This window comes from Perissodus microlepis, chromosome 16 (assembly GCF_051167445.1).
Source record: "Perissodus microlepis isolate ML-2025 ecotype Zambia chromosome 16, ASM5116744v1, whole genome shotgun sequence".
NCBI classification, from domain to species: domain Eukaryota; kingdom Metazoa; phylum Chordata; class Actinopteri; order Cichliformes; family Cichlidae; genus Perissodus; species Perissodus microlepis.
The window spans coordinates 11,910,954-11,928,484 of NC_140476.1; the positions used below are offsets into that span (position 1 = coordinate 11,910,954).

At 39.6% G+C, this 17,531-nt stretch overlaps 1 protein-coding gene across 2 annotated transcripts in view; it reads right to left on the reverse strand.

The window, feature by feature from the left end:
- Positions 1–17,172, reverse strand: part of LOC146370472 (polyprenol dehydrogenase) — a 55,441-nt gene extending 38,269 nt beyond the window's left edge. The window contains exons 1-2 of one of the 2 annotated variants that reach the window (XM_084954806.1): positions 16,409–17,172; positions 575–682 (exon numbers count right to left, since the gene is read on the reverse strand). In XM_084954806.1, coding sequence (XP_084810932.1) covers positions 575–680 — 106 coding nt within the window. In that variant the 5' untranslated portion in view covers positions 681–682; positions 16,409–17,172. Of the gene's footprint in view, positions 1–574; positions 683–2,230; positions 2,445–16,408 lie in introns of those variants that run through there. The other variant, XM_084954805.1, reaches the window with a different exon arrangement.
- Positions 17,173–17,531: the final 359 nt, after the last annotated feature.

Consider the following 17,531-nt stretch of genomic DNA (forward strand, 5'->3'; position numbering starts at 1 on the left):
CAGCACTTTACCACCTGCAGACTGACCTATCCAGTTTGTTGTTGCACACAGCTACACACCCTACACACAATGTACTTTTTGTGTAATTGTGTGATATGTAAAATAAAAGTACATTTCAAAGGAACTGATATTGGTGCATGTTTTAACAGATATTAACAGAGGTTTATAGACCACATTGGGTATTTGTTCCTGCATTGTAATAGAGATTCTGGAAAGCTGAGGCATATATAATGTGACATATCCCAAGTTTTGGGCCTGACAAAGTTCATAAAGTGCAAAGAAGAAAAGAATTTTCAAAATGAAGAAAATCAAGGACCAACAGAGAAAGCGATCAGAATTTTTAAAGGAGTGTGTGAATCAAGAAATTAAGTGAGCCTGCGGTTTGAATACTCTTTAACACTGAGGTTAATCTTTTGAAACATCATTTTTTTGTCTTACTTTCTCCAGTATTAGGCCACATCTCTTATAGCTATTTGTGCAGTTAATGTTTATGTATGTGAACAAGCCAGCCTATAGGGAAATCATGTGTGTTTGTGCTGTTTGCATATCAGTGTTGACGTGCTTCATACAGTACCTATGATAACATGTGCCCCGAGTCTGACCAAGTGGCGCGCTACTTCATAACCAATTCCCCTGCCTCCTCCTGTCACTATGGCAACGTTGCCATCTTGTCTGGGCATCACTGGCAGAAGCAGAAGAGGAGACAAAGATATCAGAGAGAATGTCACTTGATAAGGAAGCTTCTTCAGGACAGGTTGATGTTTCTATAGATGACAACTCAGTAAAAAACACATGGGCTTTTTGTAGAATTTTTTTCTTTTTATTTCCATTGTACTGAATAACAAGTTTTCTTTACTTTCTTTCATTACTAAAGTTACTTTATGGGTTCAGTAGCAACAAAATAATAACAGAAAGGGACCTTAATTAAATGCAAAATAGAAGAAAAGTTCAATAAATTTAAAAAAAAAAAAAGCATTTTATGAAATGTGTGAAAGCCATCAGATTTTGATTTATTTTAATCAGAAACGCAAAACACTGATATAACACTCAAATTAACAGAGTTAAATATCAGAAAACAACTGACAGCAGATATTGTTCACCTTATACTCCACTAGTAACATATGATATATTATGTAGTTACAGTTCATATTCCAGAGAACACATGAGTTCTTCCTATACCTTTTCCTGTCAATTTTCAAGAAGACTGAAAGAGTCTGCCACATTGGATGTGATACAACCACTAGATGCTGGGGAAAAATATGTATTTCTGGATTGGTTGGCAGTGGTTTCTGGAGGTTGCTGTTTCTTGCTAGGTGAAACTGACTGCAAAGAAGGGTCTGCATATGCTGTATCACTAAAACATCAGGTTTGTATCACAATTCTGGCACTTTGCAGTTTAGTTTGAGTTTTTAAAAATGTTCAGTTTTAAGTAAATTTTAATGGTTTCAGTGTTAGTTTTTATTTATTGTGCAGTGAGCAGTATTTATCCAGAGCAACAAGTTTTCAGAACTCATTCAGAAAGCTCAGTCTGAATAAATCATTGCACCAGTGCCTCCTGAGCTTATGTTAACCACATTGAAAAAGAACAAAAATAAATTAGATAAATAAATTATTTTTTAAAAAACAATGTATTTTTTTAATTTATTTTTTATTCTAGTTATTTTTCTAAGTTAGCAATATAATTTCAGTTTGGATTATTTCTGACGTCTCTTTTTTTGTTTTTATTTCAGTAAGATAATAATAATAATAATAATAATAATAATAATAATCCTAAAATAAAAACATGGTTATAGTTTTGGTGTAGTTAACCAGGTGTCTGCAACAAAATTAAGTTGCGCTGTCTCTGGGCGACGAGCGGACTAGCCCAGACAGCATTATGAAAAGTGCACATTTAACCTCACAAAGCTTGGTGGCAATCGTAGAAACTTTGGAAAGGACACGTTGATGTTCTACGCAATCGTTAATTATTCGGCTGAATTCGGCATAAACAAGACGACAGATGATCATTTTTTTCGCTAATGTTTTGAGCTTAACACAAACTAGCTAACATAGCTAGCATCGTGTTAACATGTGCAAGTGCAACATAGTAAATGACCGCTACATGTACTAATGAACAATGATAACTGACTATAATGCACCCACGTTCTTTGGTTACAACTTGGTTGCTCGTGCTGTCACTTACAACTTAATTACAACTTGTCTAACTAACGTACGCTAAAGTTAAACCGACCTGGCAGCCTCAAAGGTCCGTTTAGCAGTTGAAGCAAAAGCACCTTTAAACCAAGCAGGTAAAGCTTTATAGCTGACAGAAGATGACAACAAAAAGCAGACAACATCTCTGCGAGGATGTGTAACGCTGGTATCCGAAAGAGCCGTCAGTGCAGAGGCAGAGCAAACCACCACAACGCAGTTACGTCTGTGGGACGCGTTCCAATATGAAGTTGTCCAACCTCGCTTTCTTCCTTAACACATCTTCTAACAACTCATGTTCCATTTTTAGATGACTAGATTAGACGACTAACAATTCCCTGGCATATCTATTTTAAAATCTTGACTTTTCAAATGATTTTCCCCGTAGAGCCGCTATTTGAAATCACGATCCCTTAAAGTCATCTGTCACATGGCTGTAAAGCTGAAATAAGTGTATGATGGAGGGGACACGTTCTCCTCGCTGCTCCTTGGCTGCTTGATGTGCCGTATGATCCTTATCTGTAGATCCAGCATATTGCACCCTTCAGCTCACTGACTCCCTGATTAACTGCTGCCAGCCAGGTCACACGCGACAAAAATCAACTGAGGGATGACACATAGTAGTCTGATCCATAATTTCCCAAGTTACACTTAAAAGAACAAGTTTCTAGAGCAGGGTTAGTCTGAACTAACAGTGAATTCTGGTCTGCCTGTCAGTTTTTCTTCCCAAGGGATGGCTTGATTCCACACCAGCCTACTTTTATTGGCGGCTGCTGTGATGGTGAAATGTAGGAATTCAGCTGTGAAAATCCTGATTGCACTAACTAAAAAAGAATCAAAATATGGTATTTTATTTATTTTAGATAGGTGACAAACTATGATATAACCGAAGTTGGCTGCACACTAACAGGCTGTATGAATTTATGATTTAATAAATTAGTCATCATAATTTCTCATAAATATTTATAGCACCTATCATGATAGTGAGGATTACAGCTTCAGAGAAATTATTTTTCCACTTCTAGAGATAAGCTACTGGCACTTTTGTGTGACACCCCATGACTTCTAATCAGGACCAATACCCCCTGCTTACAGCAGATACTGAACATCTTTGGCCATTTCACTGGGCTCAGAGAATCAAATGTCAAGAAGATATTTTCAGACATTATCGGATGAGTTTCAGCGACATTTTGTGTCACCTGCCACTTTGGAGTACAGTGATTCTGAGTTTGTGTGATACTTAGAGGTCACAAGCACCAACTTATTTAAGCAGCTATCAAATATAGAGGACAACAACACAAAGCATGATGACATAATGAATTATTAAAGCTTAACTAAATGATTCCTTGTGACTTGTCTGAGACAAAAGATTAGAGTTTAAAAAATAAATGTATCCTCCTGAGACCCCGTGACCTCAGAGGGGTATTACATTTTGACTTTTCTGCACCTTCATTCTTCTAAATAAGTGTTTCATACATGGTTCAACAATGGCAACTTCATTCTATTATGGTGTAAATTAACCCCACAATTCCCTTATGGGCATTTTTCAAACATTCTTATAAGATCCCAAATAGTTAGGTGAAAACTGGAGGTTAATTTCTTGCAAAATGTTTTTATTTACTCTTGTTTTTATTTATTCTTAACCTTTAATCATTCTTTATTTGTCTGATTTTTTTTTTCTCAAGCCTGGCTCCAGTGTGACCACAACAGTAAAGTGCAGCAATATTGACAACCTCATGTGTTCTTTTTCTCTCCACATTGGATCATCTGCCTCCATCTCACCCGATCCCTAGCATCCTCACCCCCACCCTGTCGCGGCAGATGGCTGCCCCTCCCTGAGCCTGGTTCTGCCGACGGTTTCTTCCTGTTAAAAGGGAGTTTTCCCTTGCCATTGTCACCAAAGTGCTTGCTCATAGGGGATTGCCTGTTTGTTGGGGGTGGGGTCTCTGAAATATTGTATATATTAGAGTCTTTACCTTACAATATTATGTGCCCTGATGCGACCGTTCTTGTGATTTGGCGCTATATAATTAAAATCTATTGAACTGAATTGAACTGAAAATCCTCCTCTGTCCCTACTAACCCTCAGGATGTCCTCCCTCACTATCCACGGATCTTCTTTGTGGTCTTCCTGTTTTCCTCCTGCCTGCCAGCTCCATCTTCAGCAATATCTTCAACAGTATATTTGTCCACTATATTGATGTCTGATATAGTCTTTTCTAATCCCCAGTAGAGACTCTGAGCATCTCCACCTCTGCCACATCCACTCCTGTCTTTTTATCAGGACTACTCTCACCAAACCACATGTCCCAGCTGAATATACGGTTAGGAGGTGATGGCAGAGGGGCACGATCATTTTTATAATGTGACAGACAATAATACTCTAAATGTGTCATAGATAATATTTTTACAAGCAGACCTGTAATTTTACTTCCATAGATTTTTAACACAAGATTTCTCCTTGTAATGGACTATGCAATTTCTCTACTTCTGCATTGGAAAGAACACCGTTTGTGTAAATCTAATAATTTGTTAGAAAAAGTGTAGTATTTGATTGACACCTGACTGACAAATACCACCAAGGATTGAGTGGTTGTCCCAAAAGGTGAAATTAAAGTTTCTTTAAAAACATAAATGACTGCCCATTTTCATCTATAATCTACACATCTGAACAGATTACCTACTACAGTGACGGACAGGCTAACAAGCGAGGAGTGAGCTGAATCATCACTGGCACTCAAAGTAGGCCAACCAGTCTGTCCCTCATTTCAATAAAATTACAACCATTTGTGTTAAAGACAGGTCTGGGGCATTCACGATAACTTCCCTTTTTTTCCCTCTTGGCAGGAAAATCATTAGTATTAGTTCGCTTCTTGCCCAGTATGCAGTGGTTAAGGCTACTGCTGCAGTGACATGCAGTTGGCCTCGGTTATTAAAGTCAGCTCAGGAAGGCAGTTAAATGAGCATCAACATAAAGAAACTGTGTCATCACCACTACCCTGATGGAGGCTGAGCTGCGGAGGCTGTGTGTGTAGTCAAAAGTGCATGTGTTGCTGTGAATTCAAGCTGAGAGGATGAGTTGCGCGCACATACGAGTGTTTGTTCACCCGCAGCCTGAGAGGTTGTGGGTCAGTAAGGCGAGCCGGCCTGCTATTGTTTAATGGAAATCGCATCTCACGCATGACTGTGGGATGATTATTTGGGATGATGGGAAATCAGGCAGACACATGAATACACAGTCGCACACGCGCACAAAAATTCCCACATACGTTTGAACGCATGCGAGACATGTTGGGAACAATACGTGACAGGAGGGTGTGTGAAGCAAATAACATGTGAACAGCATCAAAATAGCTCCAACTAACAGTCACCTAGTCTTGATGACAAGCACTGGCTGCCTGCAAAGCCCAACTTGTCTTATTTTGTAAATCCAGGCTGACAACAGCTCTGCGGGATCTGTCTCTGTGTGTGTGTGTGTGTGCGTGCGCGCATGTGTGTGTGCTAGTTAAAATGCAGTTTTTATTTCATTTTTTTCATAGACTTATTCTGGGTAAGAAGATGGTATTGGATATTTTTAGCAGAAAATGGCCCTAACTGTTTTTATATACTGATTCGATGCGCTCTTCCTTAACACTCTACTCCCCTGCTTGTATTTGTTCCTGATCAACTGCTACCCACGAGAGATGGGAGGTGAAGTGTCATATTGTGAAGAAAGGGAATTTTCTGGGTGTGTCATGGGCAATTTGGGCTCCGGAGTGCAACAGCTTGTGTGAATTGATGTTAGCTTTTTCTCTGGCTTTGAGTTGCCTCTTTTGTAGCTTTTCCTCAGAAGTCTTTGCCATGCGAGAGGCAGACAATCCAGGTTAGATTCAAAGTGTAGACTTATCCAGAGCTGCAGGGTGTAAAGCCTGTAATGACACGTGTACATGTATATGCAGAAAAAAGAAAAAAAGACAGACAAATCCAAGGGGAACTGCTTGTCTTGCAAACTAAAGCACAGGTCTATGTATACTTATTCTTGAGTTTGTTTAAATAGCAGATTGTGCGTCTGTCTTCTGCTGACCAGTTCACAGCATATTTCTATTGGTGTGTTCTTGGTGTCACGTTTTGTGAAAGGAGAGAAGGAACCAGTCACATCAAATTTCTGGTAAAGCTGGAAAGTGCACTTCATTTAATACTAAACCTGAGTGTGTTTTTAGGGGCAATGTTTTGCATACTATTTTTCCACAGTTAATAGGTGTGACTGTAGCGGTTTCCCTAACAAGTGAAGGATCCTGGGTTTGATTCGAGCAAGACAAAAGACACAAATCCCTTTGGGGGTTATGTAAAAATCTGCCAAATCAAACATGCTACCTGCTGTGGCAACGCTTTGTGAATAAGAACGCAGCTGAAAGTAACTTTTAATAGAAGGTTGTGATAAGGATGCATAAGGATTAGAAATTGAGCTGGAGCACACAGATCTATAGGTTTTCTCTAATTAAAACCTATTTGTTTTTTCAATACATGCAAAAACTGTGTACAGTGTAAAAATATATACTGACTTTTATGCCCAGCTTCAAATGATGTTGCTTAGAAAAATATGAGAGTTGTAAATCTCTTGACAAGGAAGCATATAAGTGTACTTTCTAAAGTGTTAAACTATCCCTGTCTTTGAGTTCAGTACTTTAACATTTAATGTTTAGATTTTAGTGCTTTACCCCACTTGTTTGCGGTTGTTTGCAGAGCCCAGCGTGTCTCAAAGGGCACAGCAGCGTGGGCTTCCAACCCAGCCTCAGCTCCCTATGAAGACACGAAAAAACTTACTGAAAGAAACACTTTTATTGTAACTAACAAGGAAAAATGAGAAGAAACCCCAGGAGAGGCAATTCAGAAGGAGAACCCCTCCACGGATGGCCAAATGTGTCCTTGGAGCTATGGGTGGGAAAAGGCAGTAGACTATGTGGGCAGAATTGGTAATAGCTGTGTCACTTCAACTGTAGCCACTACAGGTTTTCTATGGGGAGAAAAGCCAAAGGCCAGCTTGTAAACATGAAAGTGAAACCTGAGATTTTTGCACTTGTTTGCAGTGGATCTACAGACATCATAGACCAACTACATGGCTTCACATTAGATGTAGAACATTTTTTGAATATTGACACTCACTCTGTTTTACATGCATTTCAATGTCTTTACTAATAACTCAAAAGTTGACTGTGTCCTAAAATCTTTTGCGTTTTCATTACTGGATCACCAACATGACCATAGCTGGATGGCTAAATAATCAGGAACAGACAGGTCAAATCATTGTCTGTTAAATCGCTCATTTTTAGCATGTTTCAAACAACATGCTGAACTTCAACAAGCTTCAGACAGCTGATCAGCATTAGAGTAAATTCCTCTCACATGATAACTTGACCGTATAATAACTTGAACTATAACTCTTTCCAGTTTCCAGGAAAGATAAGCATAACTCTAAAGCCATCCTATCTCACAAGCTTTCAACAACTTCCCAAATTAAACTCGGGCCAAGCAATCCCTCTATTTATGGTACCTGCCTAAAAGGTGGAACCTAGGGCAGTCTTTCAAAATATGTAAGAGTCTATTACTGCGTGTTTTGGCTGTGGAGGCTTAAGTGTAAAGATGTTAATAATGCATGCAAGATGTGCACAATGAGTTCATCAGAATGCAAGAGACAAAAATCTGTGTATATGTGTGTGTGCGCACATTCATGTTTATCAAATACATCCCACCACCATTATTGCTAACTGTCTTAAGGGAGTGAATGTCTTTCTATTAGTAGATGTAGAATGAGGAACAGTGGGAGGGATATTTGCCTGCACCAATTAAGACTGTCATTAACTCTGTACACCGAACACTCACACTCACACACACACACAGTGAGACAGACACGCACACACAGTATTTAACACATTCAATTTAACAGTCTGTGAGTCAGTGTGTGCCTCTCTTTCTGTCTGTCTGAGACCTGTTGTCACTGAGACGGGATACGAGGAGACTCTTTCATCTCTCGCTCTCTCTCTGCTTTTTTCTCTTCCTGTCTCACACTCCAGGATTATGTGAACACGGAAAACCTTCAAGGATGTTTATGTGTACTGCTTTCTTGGCTTCAAGGGCGTCAGCTACCCCTCTGTTAAACCCCAAAACCCCACTTCAGCTCGGTCAAGCAGTCCGGTCTAGCATTATGAAATGGGATCTGAATAACTGTTTGGTATTTTTTTAGGTCATTTAGAAGATATCACAGTGCTTATTTGCTTTCCTGTATGTCTAACCCTTTTTAAAAGACATTTTAAATGTTGAAAATGTACAGACATGTAAAAGGAAATGTGCCTGAAGTAGGGTCAAATGTTATCACAAATAACCAGGAATGGTCCTGGCTCATTGTTTTTTTTAAAAGTCTTAAGCTCTGTTTATCATTACTTACATTCAGTCTGATTCTTACTTTTTGCATTTTCAGCTTTGTACTTGTTTATTGCAGTTACAGTTGTGTTTGTGGTATTCCTCCTATCAGTTCACGTTACATTCCTTGTTCCCCGTATATAGTGAGATACTCTCTGTTTCGTTACTTCCTGTGTTATTTTGATAGTCATGTATCTTTTTGCCAAATTTACCTCCCAGAGTGTTGTTATCAGATGTAGTTCAGCTGTGTGTAGTTCCCAAGTTGTTTCCATTCTGCCCTCATCACTTCTTGTGTATTTATACCCTCAAATTGTTTTGGTTCTTTGGCATGTCATACTGTTACCTGACTTTATTATTTTGTAGCCTTTCAGACTACTCAAATGGCTTTAATAAAGGTTCTCATTTGATCACTGCCTTCTTGCGAATCTGCATTTGGGGTCCAACCATCATTACATGCAAACCCGTTTTTCCTAATGTCTTAGAGTGGATGGGAATCATTAAAGCAAAGATACAGTAAGCAAAAGGTGTGGTGGCGTGAGGATAAGGAATGGGGATGGTGACAAGAGGCCATTACTACTCTCAACAATTGTGTTTATGATTATGTGTTTATGGCTGGTCAGCAGAACTTTCAGATAAATTCGGATCTTTAAATATGACCTCCCCAAACACTCATTGCACACTTTGCTGATGATACAAAACTCTCTGAACCAGTGTAGAGGTCTATATTCACACCCAGGATAATAAGGAAGGAAACATAGATGGAAGCTGATTAAAATGTCTCACTATAATTAAGACCGCCCAGGTTTTCTCATAGGGGACCAGTACAGTTGATAAATATATAACCAAATTCCCAGTATAACATATTTTCTGCGGCGGAATCTGATTTGATGTTTAATAAAAACAAAATCAAGTTAATCTACAGTCATACTCTAGATTTAAGTCCACAGTTGCTAATGTTTACCAGTACTGATTGAGCTGCCTAACTGACCAGAGGGATGGTGGATCTGAATCATGTCTAACGTGGTGTTTCCGTCCCAGTCTGCGCTAAAATGCTAATAACGTAGTCTGTTTGGGCTGCAGGGAGTCTATTACGCTGACTATATCACATCCTTGTCCATTGGGGGACACACGCTGGGGAATGCAGAGAGGAAAGAAGACTGAGAGGAAGAGAGGATCACACGTATGTTCTGGGAAAAGTGTGTGTGTGTGCGCGTGTGTGTGGCTCTGTGAATGTGTGTTGAAGCTCGGACACAGCAGACATGTGTCACCTCAGCTCTAGTGCCGTCAAGCTAAACTGACATAAACAGCCCCAGGCGGCCCTATCAGAGATGGACTTTACATAACGGCTGAGTCACTCACAATCTATTTTTATGGCTTTGAGGTGTGTGTATGTTTATGTGTGTGTGTGTGTATGCGTGTTCCAGTGCATCTGCATTATTTCTGAGAGCCAATTTCTGAAGGTCTACAATTTTAGTTGTAGACCTTCACAATGAGGAATTTTACCCCTTTTACAGTGAGATCATCGTAAAAAGATGCTCAGAAATGAGCAGTAGGGGAGGGCAATTAATTTTCCCAAGAGGCCACAATTAGGGCTTAATTGTAACATCTACTCTTGGCAGTTGCAGTTTATACAGTTTAAAAAGAAATACATTTAAAATTGAGCCGAACTGAGTTCAACTTCTTGGCGCAGACCTCGACAAAAGTCCCAGTTTCTCATGTGCCCCTTTGGGAAAATAAATTTCCCACCCCTGCTCTACAGCGTTCACTCACACAGGCAAAAAAATGCTGAGATTAGTTTTAATCCTTTGTCCCTCCTTAAATTAACCCCTATGGAAATCTTAACCTGAATACAAAGTACTTGCCCTCAGACAGCTGAAGCTGTCTCAGGATGACCCAGCGTCACAAATATGATATTCCACAGGATGTCCCAGACATACAGCCTTGTACTGATGGCAGTGAATAATAAGATGGCACACGAGTGAAGCAACTAATCATTTCTCAAACAGGAGCGTGTTTTCTGTCTCATTACTAACTTCTTTTTTTGGTTTTGTAAGCACATCCTTAGCAATAATGAACCGTTGATGCTACTGCAATATACAGCTTAATGCACAGGACATTAAAAAAAGACTTTCTCTATAATTTCAGTCGGACAAACTAAGATAAAAACAGTACAGTAACTCTGGGGTCTCATAGTTGCTGTTCCAGAGCCATATGTCGCTCTTTTTTTTCTATCTCCAGTGACTCAATGTGACTCTGAAAAAAAAAAGGACTTATCCCCTTAATTTTGCTGTACTTACCCTGCAATAGTTAGCATTGATGGTTCATATTTACTATGGATTCTAATGTAACAAAGGAAAATTCTTTGTTTTATGTCCGACATTACTGGCTCTGCTGCTGAACATTACTTCAAATCAAATTGAACACATTTTTGTTTACATTGACTATATTGAGAGCTATATTATTTTTTTCTTTTTTCTTTTTAAATTACACCCATTAATAACAATAACATTAATAACATCACCCTCATTAAGGTAAAATAAGAGAAATGCACTTTATTTAACCTGAAAAGTTAAACTTCTCTGGTTATACCAAGTAAAAATGTTATTTAAACACTAGAAATACATAACAAATGGCTTAAATAAGTTATTATAAGACTCATTTTGCTGCTCCATAAAGATTTTTGGTGTCAAGAATTGCTTAAAATTAGCTCTGTGGAGTTTGCCATCCCCTGTTCTACATCAAAACATCTTTAGTATGTTTGACTTGAGATTGTGATTCCAGTTGTAAATTTTAATCTGTATTTAAAAAGCCTTTATTAAACTTCTTTTTTTTTTTTTTGTAGCCTTTGGTGAGACAGTCAGGATTTGATTAAAGTCGAAGCATTTTTATATGAGATATTCTCATTATTACCAAACTATACAGCATGACCAAAACCAACAAAACCTCAAGGTAACATCGCAACTTAACAGCCACAAAATGTGTTATTTTTGATGTCATGAAGTTAATTAAACTCATTTCACTTCAGTGACCGCATTGCTATGGGGTATGTATTAGTGTCTGTGTGAATGGATGGATTCACTCGAGGGTTAATGAGACAGATACACGCACAGGCATAAACACACACACCCATGTTACATTTGTTAAAGCATTCACCTTAAAGTAATTTCAAGTCAAAGCAGTTTGTTAGCTTTTTAATTTTTAAATGTAACTTGGTAATTTCATGACCCAAACATGAAGGTTTTACATTTTTCTAAAAATCAGATGATCTCAAAACAAAGACCAGTTCTTTCAAAGTCAGGCAACGCACCTTTTTTTTGGCAGAGTGATTGTGAGTAGCAATGGAGCAGAAAATAATAATGAGTTCATCAAGGGGTAAAGGTTATTGTTAATTACACATGATTTTGATAAATTAGTTAAGCAGATAGAGCTTGTGCATGTCCTGGGAATTATCTTGTTGATGGACATCCAGAATGTTTATAAATAAATTAACAATATGGTGTGCAACACCTGAAAAGCAAATGTTAAAAACTGAAATATACATAAGTATTAATTATTTACAGTAAATGCCAAACAACAGGATCATTAAATATCCCTCTTTAGCCATCAGATTTTCATGGAGCTTCTGTGCTCTTTGACAAACACCACATTTTTCCATCCCAGATAAAAAATTCTGACTATTTACATTCATATTTATGATCTGGTCATCTGGTCTGCATACTATATTTATGGGGGGGGGGGCGGGGGGGAGTATTATGCAGGGCTGAAGATTTTTTTTTACATGTCTGCAGCAACACACACACACACTTTGTCATATACAGTTTGCGCACATTGTGAGGCTTGAATATGTTAACAAATCCCTTCTCCTCTTCAAGTTTCAATAATTTACTTTTATCCCTACATATTTTATAACTTCAATCTCAATTGAACCTGGATCTATCAAAACGTATTAAAATTCAAGCAGGCTGAACAAATCCTTTCCATCTTTGTCGACGTCCTCCTTAAAAAATTAATATGCAAACAAAGAGAAGAAGAAGAAGATTACCTTTTTTATAGTCTAACTGACCTGGGTACAGGTGATGCAAACACGGCTAGAGTGCTTGGTTTAAAAGGTGCAGCCATGGTTCACGGTTTATAACAGAAGAGATGCTAAATTTAAAACACACACACACACACACGCACACACTGGCCAAGCCTTTAAACAAATGATGAAAGACCATCTGTTTGTCACTCAACGTAACAGCACCCCTAATCAGCCAAGTTCCAGTAGAATTTAAAGAAAAGTGTAACAGAGATTCAGCGTGGTTGTTCGCAAGAAGATCCTGAATTTCAACCCACTGACCTGCTGGGGCCTTTCTGTGTGGAATTTCTATGTTCTGTGTGTTCCTGAGTGGGTTCTCTCCAGGAATCTGGCTTCCTCCCACAGTCCATGCATGTTAGCATTAATGGTGAACTGGTCTTAGGTGTGAATGGTTCTTTGTCTAGCAACCTGTCAAGAGTGCACCTTGCTGCATGACCCACGGAAAATGACTTGATGAATGCACTCGATTTGGAGCCAGCCTCAAGTGGTCATTTGAGGAACTGCAGTCTTTAGCACTTCCGCGCTACCTTCACTTTTCAATTGCAGAGGTTTTCACTGGTGCAGAACAAATAAAATTTCACAAAACTGATTTTTGTGAAATTTAATTTATGTCCAGGCTGAATGTTGCAAAATGTTTTTGTAGACATGGAATCACTGAATATAAAACAAATAATGAAGCAGTCTAAAAGTTTCAGATGTTCAATTTTACTGATGAGTAATAATTTTTAAAAAAATGTTGTTATTTGGTGCTTTGGTTTCCAAATGTATGTTGTCATTTTCAGGTTACATTCATTCACATTTCCTGAACAGCAGATGAGTGTGTGTCATTTTATCTATCTTAGCATTGATTACTTTGCATCTAAACAGCAAGTTGCCTTCATCTGCGGCTATAAGAACAGTAGACTTAAGTACTATTTTGACATGCTGAATAACGAGAAAAACAATATTTCTCTCAATGGAAGTTGGAACTTTTAGAGGTGGCAACAATAACATGAACCAAAATTTTGTATTTAAACAGGAGCTTGGAAGGTTGTGTCCACCCCTTTTTTTTGGAGTGGGGCAGAAGTCAAACTTTCGGGTTATTATCTCTTTGTTTTTTTCATGGCGGAAAGATGCTTCCATACTAAAGTGACTGTTTTTAAAAAGGGAACGATAAACACAATGGAAAATATATTCTAGAACTAGCTGCTTCTCCCATTTCAATATTAAAATGAAGCAGAAGAGAACAAGATCAGTGTTTGCTGTGTTGGTGTACCCGAGAACATCGGCAAGGATAATAAAAACACACCTTAGTGAGGAACATTTGACAAATTTTATACAGTCACCACAAAGATACATTTTTTTTACAATCAGGGATTGAGTTATGATATATTTTCATCTCTTACAGTGTATTTGTTTAATTTAGGTGTAACAAAACTGGTATTAATCTGCTGTGTTGTTTCCAAATGATGCTTATGATTCATCTCATTCTCATTAAAGAAACAGCTGGACAATGTAGGAAGGATTCTGTTCTTTTTTTAATAATCAGAGTGTGTATGATAAGGGTTGTTTAACAATTTGCCAACACAGACACACACACACAAACACACTACATAAACTGCTTATGCCCTTACACAGTTGGCACACTACAGTATTACAGTTTACACATGTATTCAATGAATGAACACATTTTCAATAAACTTGAGTGAATTTCATACTCATGCATGTGTGCACTCCTACTGTACACACACACACACACAACCTGTCTCCCTCACTGACACTACCGCTGAGCCTTCCCTGCTCCACTTTTTTTGTATCTGTCATCCAGGAGCATGTCAGTGTTTAACCCCCTCCCACGCTGTGACACACACATATGCACACATGCAGCCATTTTCCTTTATAAAAAAAAAAAAAAACTGCACAAAGTCACTCAAACATTTTTTTACCCTTCTTCCTGTGTAGAAACACACATACACAAACCAGGACACTAGTTTAGACAGACACAGACAGCTGGAGCAGGTATTATAAGTACCTTTCCATTCCTTCTCTTTCCCTTGTTATGCCATTACTGAGGCTGATAGAGTCGGAGCTGTCGTTTTCAGCCTGTGTGTGTGGCCACGTATATGTGTGTGCGTGTGTGTGTGTTGAGAGGTGTCACAGGCTCGCTGCATATTTGCTTTCGGCTCGCAGAAATCATTTAGTTGTCCGGTCAAAAAGGGCATCTGCCATCCAGCCACTCTCCTTTTCTCCGCAGGAGAGCACTCACAACAGTTTAAGAGGCTGCGGGGTTTCTTCCTCATGACTGCATCCAGCATTTAGGCTGCTCTTGGATATTTAAATACTCAAGTGTTGCAACCGTAGCTCAAAATAAGAAGGTTTAAAAATTTTAAGTCTAAACTTGCACTTTCCTGGTGAGTTGGGCTGAGGAGATGCTCAGGCTTTTTTTTAATCCCCTGTGGTGTTTATGGAAGAAATAGTGATGTGGTCTAGCAAGTGCCGAAACAAGAGTGTCAGCTGCAGTCAGCGATTATCTCTCAGTAATCACTGCTCTGTTATATTTCAAAGTATCAAGTCATGCGTTTTCTTTGTCCTTTTGTTGTGTCAGGATGTGTAAGATATATTTATGTTGCAAAGATATGAAGAAAACAAATCAACTCCACTCTGCAGGTGATTGAAAAAATAAATAACACGAATCTTTCTCTATGCATTCACACTTAAAAAATCAACATGTCCTTGGTGTGTCCTTCAAATCCTTCACTTTGAAACATCCAAAATGTGTTAATTTTCACAGTTGAATGTTGGTTAAGGTAACATAAAATGCTTTGGACCATGATGAAAATGGCAGGCATCTCACATGTGTAATAGCTTTATGGGGCATGTGATAGTCTGCATGCACGGGGGGCCAAGGTGCCTGCAATAGGGACAAGTGCTTGGCCAATTTGCAGCGTGTTTATTTATGTGTGTGGGTGTAAGAGTAAATATCAGTACACCTTCCTAAACCAAGACTGGCCATAGAACAATGAAATAAGCTCACAGTTGTCTGGGGGAATTAAAAAATGCGCTATGCGTAAAAGAATTAGCGGAACATATATGATAAGGACGCAGAAACATGGCACTAGACAGATTAGGAATAAGACGCACAGGAGCCAGTGGAGATAATCCCGTTATCTCGTTGGACGTAAAATGCCAATGTGAAGCATCCTCGGAGACCAGGATGAACTGAACATGAACTAATGCTGCGGATATACGGCAGGAGGAGTGGGGGCAATCAATACTGGGAAACTGAGGTAAACACTGTTATTCCTGACCTTAAGGAACATCCACGCAGTTTACCGCAATGTCACTGACTCCACTCATTGCGATCCCACACACGCGCGCACGCTCCGTGTTCCGTTTGACACCAGTTCGATGTCCCCCCCCCCCCCCGCGCTAATGACATTGTTTCACCTTTGAGAATTCCCAATCAGTACCAAGAGCGCGTCTCCAATACATAAGAGATTATTGATGAATGGTCGCTGTCAAGTTGAGGAGAAAGGAAGCCGGGGTTCTGCTCATTAAAGGCTCGGGATAACCGAGTGCCTGTGGAGACGCACGCCGGTCATCACCTTTTAACCAGAGCGCATTTAACATTACGCGCGACAGGAATGCGCGCGTGTACACACGCAGACACGGACACAAGAGATACACAGATAACCACGAATTAAAAAAGCAAAAATACAACACGAGTATAACTCAAATGACAAAAAGGAAGACAAGCAGACTTACAAAATGACCCTGGGCTCTGTTGGTTCCTCTGTGCGACCCATTGTGATATTTCCGTTACTCCGTTTTAACGGAATCCTCAAATGCCGTGGTCGCAGTCCACGTCTCTGCAAATGTACCAAAGGATCACATAGAGAATGAGGAGAATGGCGAAGATGAAGAGCGCTACTAGGATGGCCTTGGTCACCGGAGAGATGAGCGACTGCATGTCAGGAGCAGAGCCGGGCAGAGCGGCGTGGAGCTCCGCGTCCCTCCGTACTCAGTCTGCTATCTCTCTCGCTCTCCTCCTCTCCTCTCCGCCGCTCCGGTGGCAACTGTTGAGGATGGAGCCTGGGGCTTTGCCGTGCTCAAGTACACACATTTATAACCTGACGCGCATGCACACGCACTCCGCCACGCGAATAGCCTCTCTACCGGCGATCCGGGCGCGCAACGCGTGGGGGCTTCCCTTGCTAGAAGCGGCACAGCAGTGGGTTGTATTTCCCCGGATCCACACTCCCTCACTCCCTGTCGCACATCAGAAGACGCAGCGACAGGTGAGACTGGACTGATAACACCCGCGCTTCCCGCAAAGAGGACGGCAAAAAACAACAACAAAAACACTTGAAATTCACCAATACAATACAATAAAATAAAAGCCCGCACAGATGTTTCCAGACACAGAATGGAAAAGTGCTAAGTTGCGCGTCGAGCTGCTGCACTTGTCGGCAAACAGGTTGATTAGTATTCCTCACAGCGGCGTGTGTGAGTGTGCATGCGTATGTGTGAGATGGCTGGGGATGACAGGCTATCATCTTATCACGACCCTTCGAACCCCCCTTTTTGGCCAAGCTGTCAGTCCAAGGATTAAAATATAATTCTACATTTTTAATGTTTCCATTTCCACCTGATGCGCGCTTTATTCCTATTTTGTTGTATTACTAATCAGACTAGCCTATGCGGTTGGTACGTCTTGCGCATCTTTTTATAAGTATTAATCCTATAATAAAAAGAAGATGGTGTGCAAATGCCATCAAAAACTCTTGTCACGTATACTCCATCTGGGCTAATTAAGACAAGGTCGTAACTGATAAGGCTAGAGGATATGCGCCTTTCCTCACATAAAATGCGAGATATCCATGTTTAA